Genomic DNA, 17,511 nt, shown 5'->3' on the forward strand with positions numbered 1-17,511 from the left:
GACTATGAAATTAAGGCTATCATCTATTAAGTCCCTATCACAGTCAAGGCACTGTGGGAGATACAGAGATGGAAAGGAGTGCCAACAATTTTAATAGAAAGAAACAAAGAAATACCACACAAACATAAAGTGCAATAAAATAAGAAGAAAGAACACATCAGTACAGGGCAAATAGAAAATAATTCCAATGTTGAGATCTAGGAGCTCTGAAAGAAAGATGGTTAAGGGGGTGCCTGGGTGGCTCAGTCCTTAAGTGGCTGCCTTTGGCTCAGGTCATGATCCCAGGGTCCTGGGATAGAGACCAGCATCAGGCTCCCTGCTTGGTGGGAAGCCTGCTTCTCCCTCTCCCACCCCCCTGCTTGTGTTCCCTCTCTCGCTGTGTCTCTCTCTGTCAAATAAATAAATAAGATATTTTTAAAAAGTAAAGAAAGATGATTAAGATCAAGAAGGGAAGGGGATAAGGATATCCTGACTAAAGAAAATGCTTAAATAAATGAACAAAGTAGACAAAATATTTTAGAAAAGGGGAACAGCATAATGTAACTGAAGGGGTAAGGTAAGAAGAGGGAATCTAATTACTTGGAGATAAAGTCAGAAAGTCTTAAGAAAGACCACAAATGGATATGAAGGCCAAGTTCAAGGTGTGCAAATTTTATTCTACGTACAATAGGAAGCAATTGAAGATTTGGGAACAGGGAGAGGCACAATTATATCTATGCCTTTAGAATGGTAAGTTGGTATTGTATGAATGTCAGAAATAAGACTGATATCAGAGAGAAAATTAAAAAGTTACTATAATAGTTTAAGTAAAAGTGGTGAGTGCTTAATTACATCAGCAACAACGGGAATAGGAAGAATGAAATAGATTGGAAAAGACTAGTAGAATAAATGGAATTTGAGAACTAACTGGAAGTTGAGAATTAGTGAGAAAGTAGTCAAAGATAACACTAAACAAAGAGGCAGCAAGGGGACTGCTGGATGTATTAGCACATTCTTAGTTAAATCATTCACTATCCATGAGTTTCGGTCTTAAAACCACAATACAGAAAAAATACTGTAATGTAATTAAGAGTGATTTTTCTTTTCTTCCTTTTTCTTTTTTTTAAAGTAGGCTCCATGCGGAGAAAGGGGAACCCTCTTACACTATTAGTGGGAATGCAAGCTGGTGCAGCCCCTCTGGAAAACAGTATGGCGGTCCCTCAAAAAAGTTGAAAATATAACTACCCTATGACCCAGCAATTGCACTACTGGGTATCTACCCCAAAGATACAAACATAGTGATCCAAAAGGGCATGTGCACCCCAATGTTTATAGCAACAATGTCCACAACAGCCAAACTATGGAAAGAGCCCAGATGCCCATAGACAGATGAATGGATATAGATGTGGGGTATGTGTGTGTGTGTGTATGAATATTAATCAGCCATCAAAAATATTAAATCTCGCCATTTGTAATGACATGGTTGGTACTAGAGGTTATTATGCTAAGCGAAATAAGTCAATGAGAGATAGACAATTACTGTATGATCTCACTCATATGTGGAATTTTTTTTTTTTTTTTTTTTAAAGATTTTATTTGTTTCTTTGACAGAGATCACAAGTAGGCACAGAGGGAGGCAGAGAGAGAGGAGGAAGCAGGCTCCTCCCTGAGCAGAGAACCAGATGTGGGGCTCGATCCCAGGACCCTGGGATCATGACCTGAGCTGAAGGCAGAGGCTTTAACCCACTGAGCCACCCAGGCGCCCCTGGAATTTTTTTTTTTTTAAAGATTTTATTTATTTGACAGACAGAGATCACAAGTAGGCAGAGAGGCAGGCAGAGAGAGAGGAGGAAGCAGACTCCCTGCTGAGCAGAGAGCCCGATGCGGGACTCGATCCCAGGACCCTGAGATCATGACCTGAGCCGAAGGCAGCGGCTTAACCCACTGAGCCACCCAGGCGCCCTCATATGTGGAATTTTAAGAAACAAAACAGGATCATAAGGGAAGAGAGGAAAAAATAAAACAAGCTGAAATCAGAGAGGGAGACAAACCATATGAGACTCTTAATCATAGGAAACAGGGTTGCTGGAGAGGACGGGAGTAGGGGGTGGGGTAACTGGGTTACAGACATTAAGTAAAGCCAAGTGATGTAATGACCACAGGGTAATATATAAGACTGACGAATCACTGACCTCTATTTCTGAAACCAATAATACATTATATGTTAATTAACTGAATTCAAGTTAAAAATTTTTTCTTAAAAATGAAGTAGGCTCCATGCCCAGCATGTAGTCCAACCATAGGGCTTGAACTCACAACCCTGAGATCAAGACCTGAGCCAAGATGAAGAGTTGGGACACTTAACTAAGCCATCCAGGCACCCCTAAGAGGTATTAAGTCAGATTGTTGCTCAACGTCTAGCTGCTCATAGTCAGATACGTGGTCTTAAACATAAATTCCTCTCTTTATAAGCTTCACATTCCTTATCTAGTAAAAGGGGATATTAACACCTACCTCAAAGAGCTATTGAAAGGATTAAAGGAGATAGTGCACATAAACCTTTTAATAGAGGCCTTGCCTGTAGTAAATGCTATCTATCATCATCATCTTCTACTTGAAAGGCAGGAACATGTAATACTATTTTGTCTCCTTCACAATGCCAAAGTATGAAGTGTTCATATATTTGTCATTTGAAAAACAAATCAAAATATAATCTAAAATATGGTCATTTATTTCCTCCTACATTATATGCCCATCATTAGGAGCATTAACAAGTAATAGCAGTAAAATCCTTTTGTTCTCTGTGCTCACCCTCTAGTGGTGATCCTAAGAAGCACTGTGTATTTCCAAGTTGCTAAGAGAGTAAATATTAAAAATTCTTCTCACAAGAAAAAATTTTTGTAATCACATGGGGTGAAGGATGTTAACCAGATGTGCCATAGAAATCATTTCATAATATATTCATATATTAAATCATTATATTGTGCAACTGAAACTAACAATATATTATGTCAATTTTGTCTCAATTTAAAAAAAAGAATTCAGGATAGATTAAACTGTCAAAATAAACTTCACAGTGAACAGCTAGCTCCCTCAGGCAAGATATGAAGGCTTAATTCAACTATAAACAGAAGACATCTAATGCAGTTTTCTAAAATGCCTCGCAAGGTTAAGTTGTTCCCCAAAATTCATTCACAGCAAGCTCTACATTAAGGAAAAACTAAGTATTTTCCTGTTCTGTGAGACTACTGATCCTTATGAATTCTGTGATTTCCCAGAACTTTTTCTCAAACTACAACCAGCAAATCCTTTTTCTAGTAGACTGCCTATCACCACTGTTAACAATGGCTGGGGAATATCTACACTAGAAGCTTATACAATTACATTATTAATAAGGAATTATGTACTTAAGAGTTATTCAGCCACAAATTAAAAAAATAATCATGCAAATGGGGTGCATGGGGGGCCCAGTCAGTTAAGCATCTGACTCCTGATCTTAGCTCAGGTCTTGATCTCAGGGTCTTAAGTTCAAGCCCCATGCTGAGCCACATGCTGGGCATGGAGCCTACTTTAAAAAAAAAAAAAATCAAAACAAATGGATAACATAAGATTAGAGGACACTGGGAATGATCTTAAAGAAACAAATCTCAAAATGGAATGCATTTTAATTAAATCTTTAGATATAAGCAATATTCTTGGTAACTTATATCCATACTTAATATATATAATAGTCGTTTCATAATACTTGTATTAGTTTAACAATAAAAAAATTTCCACAGATTTTAAACTGATTTATAATGTACTAAAATAAGCCATTACTTCCTCATCTGTATCAGAAAAAGAGAACCAGCACTAGGAAAATATTTTTAAACTGCATATAAAATAGTAAAGGTGAGATCTTTACCTGGGATTTCCTCTTAGTGCCGCATGGTGTAGAGCATTAAATCCATTATTGTTTGTAATGGTAACATCTGCTCCAGCTTCTAGAAGTACTGCCAGAATGTCATCACGTTTCTTACTTATTGCATCATGAAGAGGGGTATCACCTTCAGAATCCTTTTTTTTAATTTAGAGAGGTTTTCATTAGTTCTTGAGCCAAAGATCACATGTAATATTAATATGTACACTGAACTACTAAACAGAAGCCGTATCTAGTAACCTTCAATAAAACATTCTGCATTAAATTTTAGGATGTAGGCAAGAAACATTAGCCTCATTATATTATATTAAACTCATCCTCAATCTAGATGGGGATCAATGAACATGTTATAGCCTACCAAGGAAAAAGAAAAGTAAAATTAAAAAGTACCCTCAAATATGATTCAGGTAATTACAAAAATTAATGAGGTAAAAAGCTACCCCCAAATTTCATTGGTTTAAAATGGCCTACTAGGGCGCCTGGGTGGCTCAGTGGGTTAAGCCGCTGCCTTCAGCTCAGGTCATGATCCCAGGGACCTGGGATCGAGTCCCGCATCGGGCTCTCTGCTCAGCAGGGAGCCTGCTTCCCTCTCTCTCTCTGCCTGCCTCTCTGCCTACTTGTGATCTCTGTCTGTCAAATAAATAAATAAAATCTTAAAAAATAAATAAATAAATAAATAAATAAAATGGCCTACTATACCATATTCCTACCAGTAATCGTTATGCCTAAAATTTCAAAACAAACCTACACAGTCTTGGGGCCCTAGAGCAATGAATTAAAAGTCAATAGTTCTCAACCTTGGCTGTACATTTAGAATCTGTAGGGGAGCTCTTACAAAGATACCCAGGCACAGGGTGCTGGGTGGCACAGTCAGTTAAGCCTCCAGCTCTTGGTTTCAGCTCAGGTCATGATCTCAAGGTTGTGAGATTGAGCCCTGTGTCAGGCTGAATGCGTGACAGAGAGTCTGCTTGAGATTCTCTCTCCTTTTCCCTCTGTCCCTCCTGCTCATGCATGAACAAGCATTCTCTCCCTAAAATAAATAAATACATCCTTTAAAAAAAGAGAGATACTTAGGCTCTTCTCTAGGACAACTAAACCAGAATCTCTAGGAGTAAGACCCAGGCATTAGTAGTTTCTCAGAGTCTGCCAGCTGAATATATTATGTAGTCATGGGTGAAAATATTAAATCTAAATGTTTTCAAGGGGCAGGAAAGTGGTTAATTAGTCAAAATAGAAAACATATAAAAGAAAAGAATATACAGCGGGACGCCTGAGTGGCTCATGCCTTCGGCTCAGGTCATGATCCTGGAGTCCCGGGATCGAGTCCCGCATCGGGCTCCCAGCTCCATGGGGAGTCTGCTTCTCTCTCTGACCTTCTCCTCGTTCATGCTCTCTCTCACTGTCTCTCTCTCAAGTAAATAAATAAAATCTTTAAAAAAAAAAAAAAAAAGAAAAGAATATACAGCAGTCTCGGTCTTCCTTTTTTTCAAGCTGACTACCTTTCCCATTAATCAACTGATTTTAGTAGTATGCTGTTATTCATTATCAGTTATCTCCACAAATGGGTAATTTAGACTTCATTTATTTCATAGTTTCATAAATACTGTTCTCAGTTAAGTCATACCTATGGTTTACGCCATGGTTGCTAAATCCAGCCTGCCACCTGTTTATGCATTACTGATGGCTGCTTTCATACTACAATGGCAGCACTGGACAGTCGTGATAGAAACTACATGAAAGCCTAAATGATCATTTGGCCCTTTACAGAAAAAAGTTGGCTAATCCCAGGAATATACTCATCTAACCTCATAACAAATTCCTAATCCAACTTCAATCCAACCAGCCACTTTTTAGTCTCTTATCTAGTGGCACTAAAAATTCATAGTCTTCAACTTGACATAGGCTCTTAATATGGCCTTAACAATATATTAAGAGCCATTTAATATTAATATATAATATATAATTAACATATCAAGAGCCATATAATATGGCTCTTAATAATGGCTGGAATAAGCTTCTACAGGCCCTGATCGTCCTTCCTTCTGGTCCCCACAGAAGCTACTCCAAACATTTATCACTCTTCTCAATTACCTTTTCTATACCCATTACTCCCCATTCACTCTCAACGGATGACTTTGTCTCCATTTCAGACCCCCCAAAAATAGGTATAAATTATCTCTCCTTCAACAGATTAACACTCTCTAATTCCTCCCCCATCCTCCAATTCTATAATCCACTTAGAAGCTCTAAGTTCCAAACCCTGTCAGCTCCAAAATGCTGTACCTAATACAGCATTATCAGTCTCTGATAATCATCTAGCTGAATAAAATCTCCAATTCCTTTAGTTCTCAAGTCCTTAGTCCCATTACTCCTATTTTTCTTCTCTGTTGCTTCTCTGACGTATCAAATCCATCTGGCTGCTAATACTGTGGGTGGACAGGAATCCCCTCTTAGGTGACTCTTGCCTCAAAAATTAGGTCCTACTGAAAATTAACCTTAAAATCCTGTATATTTTCCAAATTAGAAAATCTTCCTAGACTAATGACTAGATCAAGACCCGAAGATAAATTAAGCTACAATTAAAATAATTTAGATAAAGTAACTATCATTAAATGCAGCCTATTCTACTTCCTTTAAGCTGCTGAAGCTCACTGTCATGATCAGTAAAGTTAAATCAATTCATAAGCTGATATTTTTGCAAAGAAGTCCCCACCCCCACCCTCCAATATAAAACCAATCTACTGACACTTTCCTTCAAAGGCCTTTCCAAGAATAGCTGCCAATTTTATCACATAGAATGATCAAACAAAAAAGGAAATGATAACAAAGGAATGCCTGCAACAGAACTTAGTATTTCCTCTTTATAGAATCTTAGCAACGCCTGCAGAATGTACACCATTGAAGTAATTTTACCTGGAGGCTAGGATGACAGCCAAAGTCCAATAAAGTCTTCACCACCTGCAGATGGCCTTTGTTGACAGCAATATGAAGCGGTGTCTGTCGGCGCTTGTTGCGAGCATTCAAGTCGGCACTGCCTCGGTGCAGCACTTCTATGACAGCGCCTTCGTCTCCAAAAGCTGCATGGTGAACGGCTCTATCTCCATCTTTATCCTAAATGTCAGCATTTAAATCTGAATTAGTGAGGGAATATTTTAGAGAGAAAATAAAACCTGAAGCTCTGATACGTCATTAAGAATTAATGTGAGAAAAGAAAACACAGAATGGAGTCAATAAAATAACTAGAAATCCACTTGACTAGTGATTAACTCCAAAGATAAATGATGACTGTGGATCAATACACTATGTCACATACATACTGGACCAATACTTATATCAGAAGTAGTCTGATCTTTCATTACTCCTAATTTATCAGCCATGATGATAAGTCAACATTAAGAAAAACGCTAAATTATGATACAAATATACATAAACATTTTTCCATTTAAAAACTGTATTTACAGGACGCCTGGGTGGCTCAGTGGGTTAAGCCGCTGCCTTCGGCTCAGGTCATGACCTCAGGGTTCTGGGATCGAGTCCTGTATCGGGCTCTCTGCTCAGCAGGAAGCCTGTTTCCTCCTCTCTCTCTCTCTGCCTGCCTCTCTGCCTACTTGTGATCTCTCTCTGTCAAATAAATAAATAAAATCTTTAAAAAAAAAAAACTGTATTTACAAAGGCTTTTTAATGACATAGAAATTGTATAAACATTAGGTGAGTAATTTAAAGAGGAAGAAAGGATGCCAAACTGTGATCACAATTAACTTTGAGAGAAATATATCAACATATTAACACTGGTTATCTCTAGTTGGTAAGCATATACTTTTCTGTATATTCAAGAAAAAAATTAAGTACCACCTTAAAAGATAAAAATGAAACACAGATCAGTGTGATTTCATATATGCATATAACTTCATATATCCAAAATTGAGAGAAACGTCTACTCACACTATTTCAGAAGAATCAAGGAGGTATGCCGTACCCTTTTAAAATAGGCCTATTTCTGAAGAAGTAGAGAAAGACCTGATTGCTTAAAATTTTTTAATGTAAGAAACCTTTTTTTCTTTTCTTTTTTTTTTTTTTAAAAGAGAGAGAGCTTGTGTGAGCATGGGGCAGGGGTGCAGAGAGAGAATCTCAAGTAGACTCTGCAGAGCCCACTGCGTGGCTTGATCTCATAACCTTAAGATCATGACCTGAGCCAAAATCCAGAGTCTAACACTTAACCGACTAAACCACCCAGGCAGCCCTGTAAGAAATTATTTTTTAAAGGGGGAAAAAAATGCCTGTACTGCATAAAGATAATATATATAGTCCACATCAAAAAAGGCCTCAGGACTCCTGGGTGGCTCAGTGCGTTGGGCCTCTGCCTTAGGCTCGGTTATGGTCTCGGGGTCCTGGGATCGGGTCCCACATCGGGCTCTCTGCTCAGTGGGGAGCCTGCATCCCGCTCTCTCTGCGTGCCTCTCTGCCTACTTGTTCTCTCTCTGTCAAGTAAATAAATAAAATCTTTAAAAAAAAAAAAAGTCCCATTACTTTGCTAAATGCAGACAGAGATGGGTATTATAAAGATACTCTCTTTATTCCAGACCATGTCTCAAGTTTTAATACCCAGAAGTAAGCATGTTTTAAGACTTTCTCCAAAGCAGTATTTCCAACCTTTAGTCCTACCTCCTCATAGACTCCAGCTTTAGCAAGTGGTTTGAAAATCCATAAAGTACCCAGGATTATTTTAACTACTTTCCACAGATTTAAATAAAAAACAAAACAACAGTTCATTCAAAACAGCTGCTGAATTCACCAGTCTTTGGTCTTAGCATATTTTCTCAGACAGATATTTAAAGTAAAACCACTTGTGTAGGAGTCCACAACAATTTGACAACCACTCTTGAAAAGGTAGGAAACTACAACTCAGCAGTACTTCTACCTTCTAAAAATCTAGCTAAGCCAAAGTAGCAGTTTCTGTTACCTGTCAGCTGTGAGCATAAAGGAACTAGCACACTACCACATAAAAGTTTAAAGATGCAACTCATGTGCCTCTGAGTAGCATTATATTTAAACAGCCCAGAGAAACAAGCTTTTTACAAAAAAAAAATTTTATGTCTACATGAGTATGTGTGTTTTTATGTTTGTGAGACACAGAGATGAAGCTCTCTAGTAGCATGTTACAGAATCTTAGATTTAAGCTCTTCCTACCCTCCAATTTAGATTTATTTATCATTTTTAAGCAGTTTCATTTTAAGCGTTATCATTTTAAGTGGTTTCATTTTAAGCGTTATCATTTTAAGTGGTTTTCCTTATGTTAAAAAGAACCTAACACTCCCTAAATAAAAACAAGGACTGTTTATGAAATGTACCACATGTTTATGGCTGTTAGAAAACTTATTGTAATGCTGTTATGCAGGTCCTGTCATCAATTCATGTGGGGGAAAAAAAACACTGAAAAACAAAACCATGAAAAATAAAAACCCTAAATGTGTGTGTGTGTGTGTAATATATATATATATAATATATCAAGTATTTTTATGTATTTGTCATATATATGTCAAAAGAATATATATGAGAAAAAATTTATAGAATTTGGAAGATATATGCACTAGAAAATAACAATTTATTTTGGGTTTTTTTCCCCCAAATAAAAAACCTCAGTTGCACAAAGATCTAAATAGGGTTTGTTGCTGTCTTGTGAATCCATCTTTAGTATTTCCAATAAACCTAATTTAAAAAGCTCATTATTATGACTCTGATACTAGCACCAAGTGAGATGTTGAGGGACAATATTACAGTAAAGTTATCTGAAAGGATTTCGTCAGGGACCTCAAATTAAATCTAAAACCCATCTTGGTTCTTTCTACCCTCTTATTCCCCCCTTTCTTCCTGCTTTCATTCCAGTCTTTTCTAGCTTAGTTGGCAGAACCACAGGCCATATCAAAATCCTATCTGTAAGTCATGCTTACCTACTTCATGTCCCTGAGCCACAATATATACAAGCACCAAACCCAATGGCTCTTACGCCTCAATTTATAATCAGATCTCTTTTCTTTTCTCCTATTCTACCACTAATTAAGTCCTTGATTCTCACTCATCTAACTTAGAGCCATAGCTTACCTGCCTCCACTTTATCTTACCCCGATCTATTATTCACACACATACACACACACACCAGAATTCTCTCTGTAATGCACTAAACTTATGTTTAAAACCTTTTAATGTAATTCTACTATAAAATGAACAAACCTCTTTTAAAGTCTACTTCTGCAGACTACACCTGCTGCCATCATCGTCCCACATAAAAAACTCTAACTTACCAACTTATTTGACCCACTATGCCCATGTACAATTATTTGACCCAGATTTCAATGCTCTAATAATTCTCCACTGTCCCTCTGTCCAGCTCCTGGACACCATCACTCTACTTCCTGTCTCTATGATTCTTGACTACTTTAGGTACTTAACAGCAAAGGAAGCATACAGTATCTGCATTTTTGAAACTGACATCATGACCTCAACAGGTTCATCTACATTGTAGCAAGAGTCAGAATTTCCTTTAGGACTAAATAATATTACATATGCCACATTTTGTTTAGCCATTCACACATCATGGACACATGGGTTGTTTCCAAGATTTAGTTATTGTGAATAATGTTATGAATGTGGGTGCAAAAATATCTCTTTGAGACCCTACTTCAAATTCTTTGGGGTATATAACCCAGAAATGGAATTGCTGGATCATACAGTAATTCTATTTCTAACAAAACTCCATATTGTTTTGGAAGAGTTTGTACTGTTATAATGTTATGCTGTTTTCCACAGCAGCTATACCATTTTACATTCCCACCAACAGCCCAGAAGGGTTCCAATTTCTCCACATCCTCCCCAACACGTTTTTTTAAAAGATTTTATTTATTTATTTATTTGTTTGTTTATGTGTCAGAGAGAGCAAGAAGCACAAGTTGGGGGGTGTGGGAGGGCAGAGGGAGATGCAAGCTCCCCATTGAGCAGGGAGCCCATTGCAAGACTTGATCCTAGGGCCCTGGATCATGACCTGAGCCAAAGGCAGCCACTTAACCAACTGAGCCATCCAGGCAGGCGTCCCTGATTTGTTTTGTTTTGCTTTTATAATAGCCATCTGACTAGGTATGAGGTGGTACCTCATGATGGTTTTGATTTGCATTTCCCTAATGCTTTGTGATGGTTAGCATCTTTTTATGTGCTTATGAATCATTCATATATATTCTCTGGAGAAATGTCTACTCAAGTCCCTTGTCCAGTTGTGCATCATTTTTCTGTAGTTGCTGAGTTTTAAGAATTCTCCAAAATTCTGGATATCAACCCATTATCAGACATACAATTTGCCAGTGTTGTCCCACATTGTACAAGTTGTCTTTCCATGGTTGATAGTGTCCTTTGGTGCACAGAAGTTTTTAATTTTCATGAAGTCCAATTCGTCTATTTCTTCTCTTGTTGCCTGTGCCTTCGGTGTCATACCCAACAAATTACTGCCAAATCCAATGTTGGGAGCTTTGCCCTTTGTTTTCTTTCAAGAGTTTTATACTTTTAGATTTTACATTTAGGTCTATGACCTATTAATTTCCATAGACAATGTTAAGTAAAGGTCCAACTTAATTCTTTTGTACATAGATACCCTGTTTTTTCAGCACCATTTATTTAAAAGACTGTCCTTTCCCCACTGAATGATCGTGGCACCCTTGTCACAAATTATTTGACCGTGTATGCAAGGATTTGTTACTGGACTCTATTCCATCCCACTGGCTTATGTATCTGTATCTATGCCAGTACCACACTGTTTTGATTATTGTAGCTTTGTAGTAAGTCTGGAACCATCAGGAAGAACGAGTCTTCCACAATTCTGTTATTCTTTTTCAAAATGGTTTTGGCTATTTTGAAGTACCTTGAGATGACATACTGAATTACAGAATGAATTTTTCTATTTCTGCAAAAAACGTCACTGAGATTATGACAAGGTTTACACTAAATCTGTGGATCAGTTTGGGCAGTTTTGACATAATAATACAAATTCTTCCAATCCATGAACAGGAAATATGTTTTGACTTACTTATATCTTCTTTCTTTCAGGAGTACAAGTCTTTCACCTCTTCGGTTAAATTAATTTCTAAGTACTTTTTTATTATTTTTGATGCTATTATAAATGGAGTTGTTTTCTTAATATCCTCTATTGATTGTTGATGGCTAATGTACAGAAATGAAACTAGCTTTAGTATTGGTACTTTGCTGAATTATCTTAACTAGTTCTAAAAGCTTTTTGTGTGGAACTTTATGGTTTTCTACATGGATCATATAATCTGCAGAGACGATTTTATTTCTTCCTTTCCAGTGTGAATGCCTCTTATTTATCTTGCCTAAATACTCTGGCTAGGACTTCCAGTACCATGTTGAATATGAATGGAAAAGTGCACATCCTTATCTTTTCCCTGATCCTAGAGGACAAGTTTTTAATTTTTCACATATGGCTTTTATTATGTCAAGGTCATTTCCTTCTATTCTTATATTTCTTTGACTCATTCTGAGTAGGTTTCGTGTTTCTAGGTATTTGAAGGAATCAAGATGGTGGAGAAGTAGCAGGCTGAGACGACATCAGGTAACAGGAGATCGGCTAGATAGCTTATCAAACCATTCTGAACACCTACAAATCCAACAGGAGATCGAAGAGAAGAGCAACAATTCTAGAAACAGAAAATCGACCACTTTCTGAAAGGTAGGACGGGCGGAGAAATGAATCCAAAACAACAGGAAGATAGACCGCAGGGGGAGGGGTCGGCTCCCCGCAGGAGCAACGGAGCACAAAATCAGGACTTTTAAAAATCTGCTCCAGTGGGGTGCCTGGGTGGCTCAGTGGGTTAAGGCCTTTGCCTTCAGCTCAGGTCATGACCCCAGGGTCCTGGGATCGAGCCCCACATTGGGCTCTCTGCTCAATGGGGAGCCTGCTTCCTCCTCTCTCTCTCTCTGCCTACTTGTGATCTTTGTCTGTGAAATAAATAAAATCTAAGGGAAAAAAAAGTCTGCTCCACTGAGGGACATCACTCCAGAGGAAAACCAGGGTGAAGCTCACACAGGGACAGCATGACCTCAGGTTCCATGAGGTCACAGAAGGATCGGGGGTGTCTGAGTGTCACAGAGCTCACAGGTATTAGAGCAGGGAAACCGGCTATAGAGATGGAGCTGAGGAGTGAGCTCTCAACTCAGGGTTATCTTGAACCATAATCCATGGCACCAGCCACTGCTCTGTGAGTGAGGTCCCCACAAGATCCAGCGCACCCCCCCCCCCCACAACCCGAGAGCTCAGGGATCGACAGGGTTTGGAGACTCCAGGCAGAACTGTCTGCCAGAGACAGAGACGCTTGGTCATAGGCTGGGTGAGCTCAGAGCACAGCCGGAGGCTAGGGAGATGGGAGTGATTAAGCGTTTTTCTCCAAGCACAGCTGAGGCCAGGGAGACAGGAGTGATTGACTGGTTTTCTCTGAGGGCATACTGAGAGTGGAGACCCGAGCTCTCAGCTCCTCAGGCCAGAGATTAGGAGGCCGCCATTTTCATTCCCATCCTCTGGAACTCTACGGAATGCGAAGATCAACAAGAAATCCAGCCAAGACCAAGTTCACTTATCAAGGAGAGCAGCAGAATTCTAGAGGAGAAAGCGAAGCATGGAATTCATAGCTTTCTCCCCATGATTCTTTAGTCTTGCAAAGTTGATTAATTTTTTTAACTTTATTTTTTTCCCTTCTGCTATTTTTTTTAACTTTTACTCTTTCCTCTTTTAACGTTTTTTAACTAGTTTATCCTAACAATACCTTTCATAAAAAAATAAATAAATAGGCAGTCCCTGGTCTGAAGATCCTCGGAAATCAAGAGCAGGCATTTCCCCAGTAGCCTTATCTTCAGTCTTAATTCCCACCATCATGTATAAACTAAACATAAATCATGCACAAGTCTACTTGATTGAAGTTCTACAGAATAAAAGGAAATGATTTTGCGGAAATAAATAAATAAATAAATAAAATCTTTTTTGAACATTATTATAATCATATTTTATACTTCATTGTATCTAACTTTATTTTTTGTATACACATAGGATTATTTTCTTCTAAAAAATCTGGGGTACAACTTCTTCTAATAGATCAAAATACACCCTAAGTCTAGCACCAGGCTTGTTCTAGTTTCCAGCCCAAGCAAATTCTCTCCACTTTCTTTTTCTTTATTCTCCTAACCAACTTACCTTATCAACTCCTTTTTTAGAAATTAAAAAAAAATTTTTTTTTCATCTTTATAGTCATATTCCATCCCTTCGTTGTATCTAACCTTATATATGTTTTTCATTCCTTAAAATTTTGGGAGGTAGTTTCTTCTAAGAGACCAAACTACTACCAAAATTAAGTGGGTGACCTTGCTCTAGTCACCAGTCTAATATATATATATTTTTTTCTTTTTTATATTTTTTGGGTTTTTTGTTTTCTTTTTTTTTTATTTTTTTTCCTGAACTTCTTTTTACCCGTTTTCTTCCCCCCATGATTTGGGGTCTCTTCTGATTTGGTTAAAGCACATTTTCCTGGGATCTTTGTCACCCTTTTAGTACTTTATTTGCTCCTTCATATATTCTTACCTGGACAAAATGACAAGGCGGAAAAACTCACCACAAAAAGAACAAGAGGCAGTACCGAAGGTTAGGGACATAATCAATAGCGACATTGGTAATATGTCACATCTAGAGTTCAGAATGATGATTCTCGAGGTTCTAGCCAGGCTCGAAAGAAAAAGGCATAGAAGATATTAGAGAAACCCTGTCTGGAGAAATAAAAGAACTAAAATCTAACCAAGTTGAAATCAAAAAAGCTATTAATGAGGTGCAATCAAAAATGGAGGCTCTCACTGCTAAGATAAATGAGGCAGAAGAAAGAATTAGTGACATAGAAGACCAAATGACAGAGAATAAAGAAGCTGAGCAAAAGAGAGACAAAGAACTACTGGACCACGAGGGGAGAATTCGAGAGATAAGAGATACCATAAGCTGAAACAACATTAGAATAATTGGGATTCCAGAAGAAGAAGAAAGAAAGAGGGGAGCAGAACGTATATTGGAGAGAATTATTGTAGAGAATTTCCCTAATATGGCAAAGGGAACAAGTATCAAAATCCAGGAGGTACAGAAAACCCCCCTCAAAATCAGTAAGAATAGGTCCACACCCCGTCATCTAATAGTAACATTTACATGTCTTAGCAACAAAGAGAAAATCCTGAATGCAACAGAGGACAAGAAGTCTGTAACATACAATGGTAAAAATATTAGATTGGCAGCAGACTTATATCCACAGAGACCTGGCAGGCCAGCAAGAACTGGCATGATATATTCAGAGAACTAAACGAGGAAAACATGCAGCCAAGAATATTATATCCAGCTAGGCGATCACTGAAAGAAGGAGAGATGAAAAGCTTCCAGGGCAAACAAAAACTGAAAGAATTTGAAAACACCAAACCAGCTCTACAGGAAATATTGAAAGGGGTCCTCTAAGCAAAGAGAGACCCTAAAAGTAGTAGACTGGAAAGGAACAGAGACAATATACAATAATAGTCACCTTACAGGCAATACAATGGCACTAAATTCATATCTCTCAATCTTATATCTCTCAGGTTACCCTGAATGTAAATGGGCTAAATGCCCCAATCAAAAGACACAGGGTATCAGAATGGATAAAAAAACAAAACCCATCAATATGCTGACTACAAGAAATTCAAAGACACCTCCAGATTTAAAGTGAGGGGGTGGAAAACAATTTACCATGCTAATGGACATCAAAAGAAAACTGGGGTGGCAATCCTTATATCAGATCAATTCGATTTTAAGCCAAAGACTATAATAAGAGATAAGGAAGGATACTATATCATACTCAAAGAGTCTGTCCAACAAGAAGATCTAATAAGTCCCTCTAACATGGGAGCAGCCAACTATATAAACCAATTAATAACAAAATCAAACACATCGACAGTAATACAATAATAGTAGGGGACTTCAACATTCCCTTCACTGAAATGGACAGATCATCCAAGCAAAAGATCAACAAGGAAATAAAGGCCTTAAATGTGTTTCTAGGTATTTGTCCAGTTCATCTAGGTTATCCCATTTGTTGGCATATAACCATTTACAGTACTCTCTTAAAACCTTTCCATTTCTGTAGAATTGGTAGTAATGTCCCCATTTTCATTTCTGATTTTAGTAATTGAGTGTTTTTTAAAGATTTTACTTATTTGTCAGAGAGAAAGAGAACGAGCGAACACAGGCAGAGGTAGAGGGAGAAGCAGGCTCCCTGCCGAGCAAGGAGCCCGATGTGCGATTTGATACCAAGACGCTGGGATCATGACCTGAGCAGAAGGCAGCTGCTTAACCAACTGAGCCACCCAGGTATCCCTTGAGTGTTTTTTCTTAATCAATCTAATTAAATAAACATTTATCAGTTCTGTTGATCAAAAAACCAACATTGTGGTTTCACTATTTTCTCTCTTGCTTTTCTATTATTTTATTTATCTCTGCTCAAATATTTATTATTTCATTCCTTCTGCTATCTCTGAATTTAATTTTTTCTTCTAGTTCCTTAAGCTGTAAAATTAGGTTGTTGATTTGGAATCACTTTTTAAATATAAGCATTTACAGCTATAAATTTCCCCCTTAGCACTGCTTTCACTACATCTCACAGGTTTTAGTATGTTCGGCTTTTGTTTTCATTCATATCTCAGTATTGTCATATTTCCCTTGCAATTTCTTTAATCCATTCATTGCTTAAAAGTATGTTATTTAATTTCCACAAATGTGTGAATTTTCCAGTCTTTCTTCCATTATTGATTTCTAACTTCATCAAAATGTGGTCAAAGAAAATATTTTGTAAGACATCTACCTTTTCAAATATACTGAGATTTAATTTGTGACTTAACATATAGTCTACCACAAAGAACACACCAGGTGCACTTGAGAAGAATGTACATGCTATTGTTAGGTAGAGGGCTCTGTACATGTCTATTAGCTCCAGCTGGCTTTACTCTATTGTTCATTCCTCATATTTCTTATCTTCTGCATGGATGTTCTATACATTATTGAAAATAGGATACTGAAGTCTCAAACCAGTAGTGTAAAAATGTCTTTTTCCTTTCACTTTTGTTAATTTTGTTCGTATATTTGTATGGTCTGTTATTAAGCATATAAATATTTAGAAATTTTATATCTTCTTGTTGTATTGTACTTTTTATTAATATACAATGTCCTTCATGATTTAGAACCTATTTTATCTAAAATTAATATAGCTATCCCTGCCCTTTTTTGATTACTATATGCATCAGTATCTTTTCTTATTCTTTCACTTTAAACCTATTTCTATCTATGCATCTTAAAGGGAGTCTCCTATACACAGAACATATCAGATAATTTTCAATCTACTTTGCCAGTCTCTTTTAGAGTTTAATCCACTATATTTAAAGTAATTATTGATAAGGAATAACTTCTGTCACTTTGCTATAATTTTTCTAGATGCCACATAGCTTTTGCTGCCTCATTTCCTACATTACTCTTTTATATTTAGTTGATATTTTGAAGTAAAAAACAT

At 37.4% G+C, this 17,511-nt stretch overlaps 1 protein-coding gene across 1 annotated transcript in view; it reads right to left on the minus strand.

Moving 5' to 3' along the window:
• MIB1 (MIB E3 ubiquitin protein ligase 1) overlaps nt 1–17,511 on the minus strand; it is a 138,034-nt gene that overhangs the window by 53,989 nt on the left and 66,534 nt on the right. The window contains exons 11-12 of the mRNA XM_059138816.1: nt 6,812–7,009; nt 3,884–4,035 (exon numbers count right to left, since the gene is read on the minus strand). Coding sequence (XP_058994799.1) covers nt 3,884–4,035; nt 6,812–7,009 — 350 coding nt within the window. The remainder of the gene's footprint in view (nt 1–3,883; nt 4,036–6,811; nt 7,010–17,511) is intronic.

The sequence above is a fragment of the Mustela lutreola genome, chromosome 11 (assembly GCF_030435805.1).
Source record: "Mustela lutreola isolate mMusLut2 chromosome 11, mMusLut2.pri, whole genome shotgun sequence".
NCBI lineage: Eukaryota > Metazoa > Chordata > Mammalia > Carnivora > Mustelidae > Mustela > Mustela lutreola.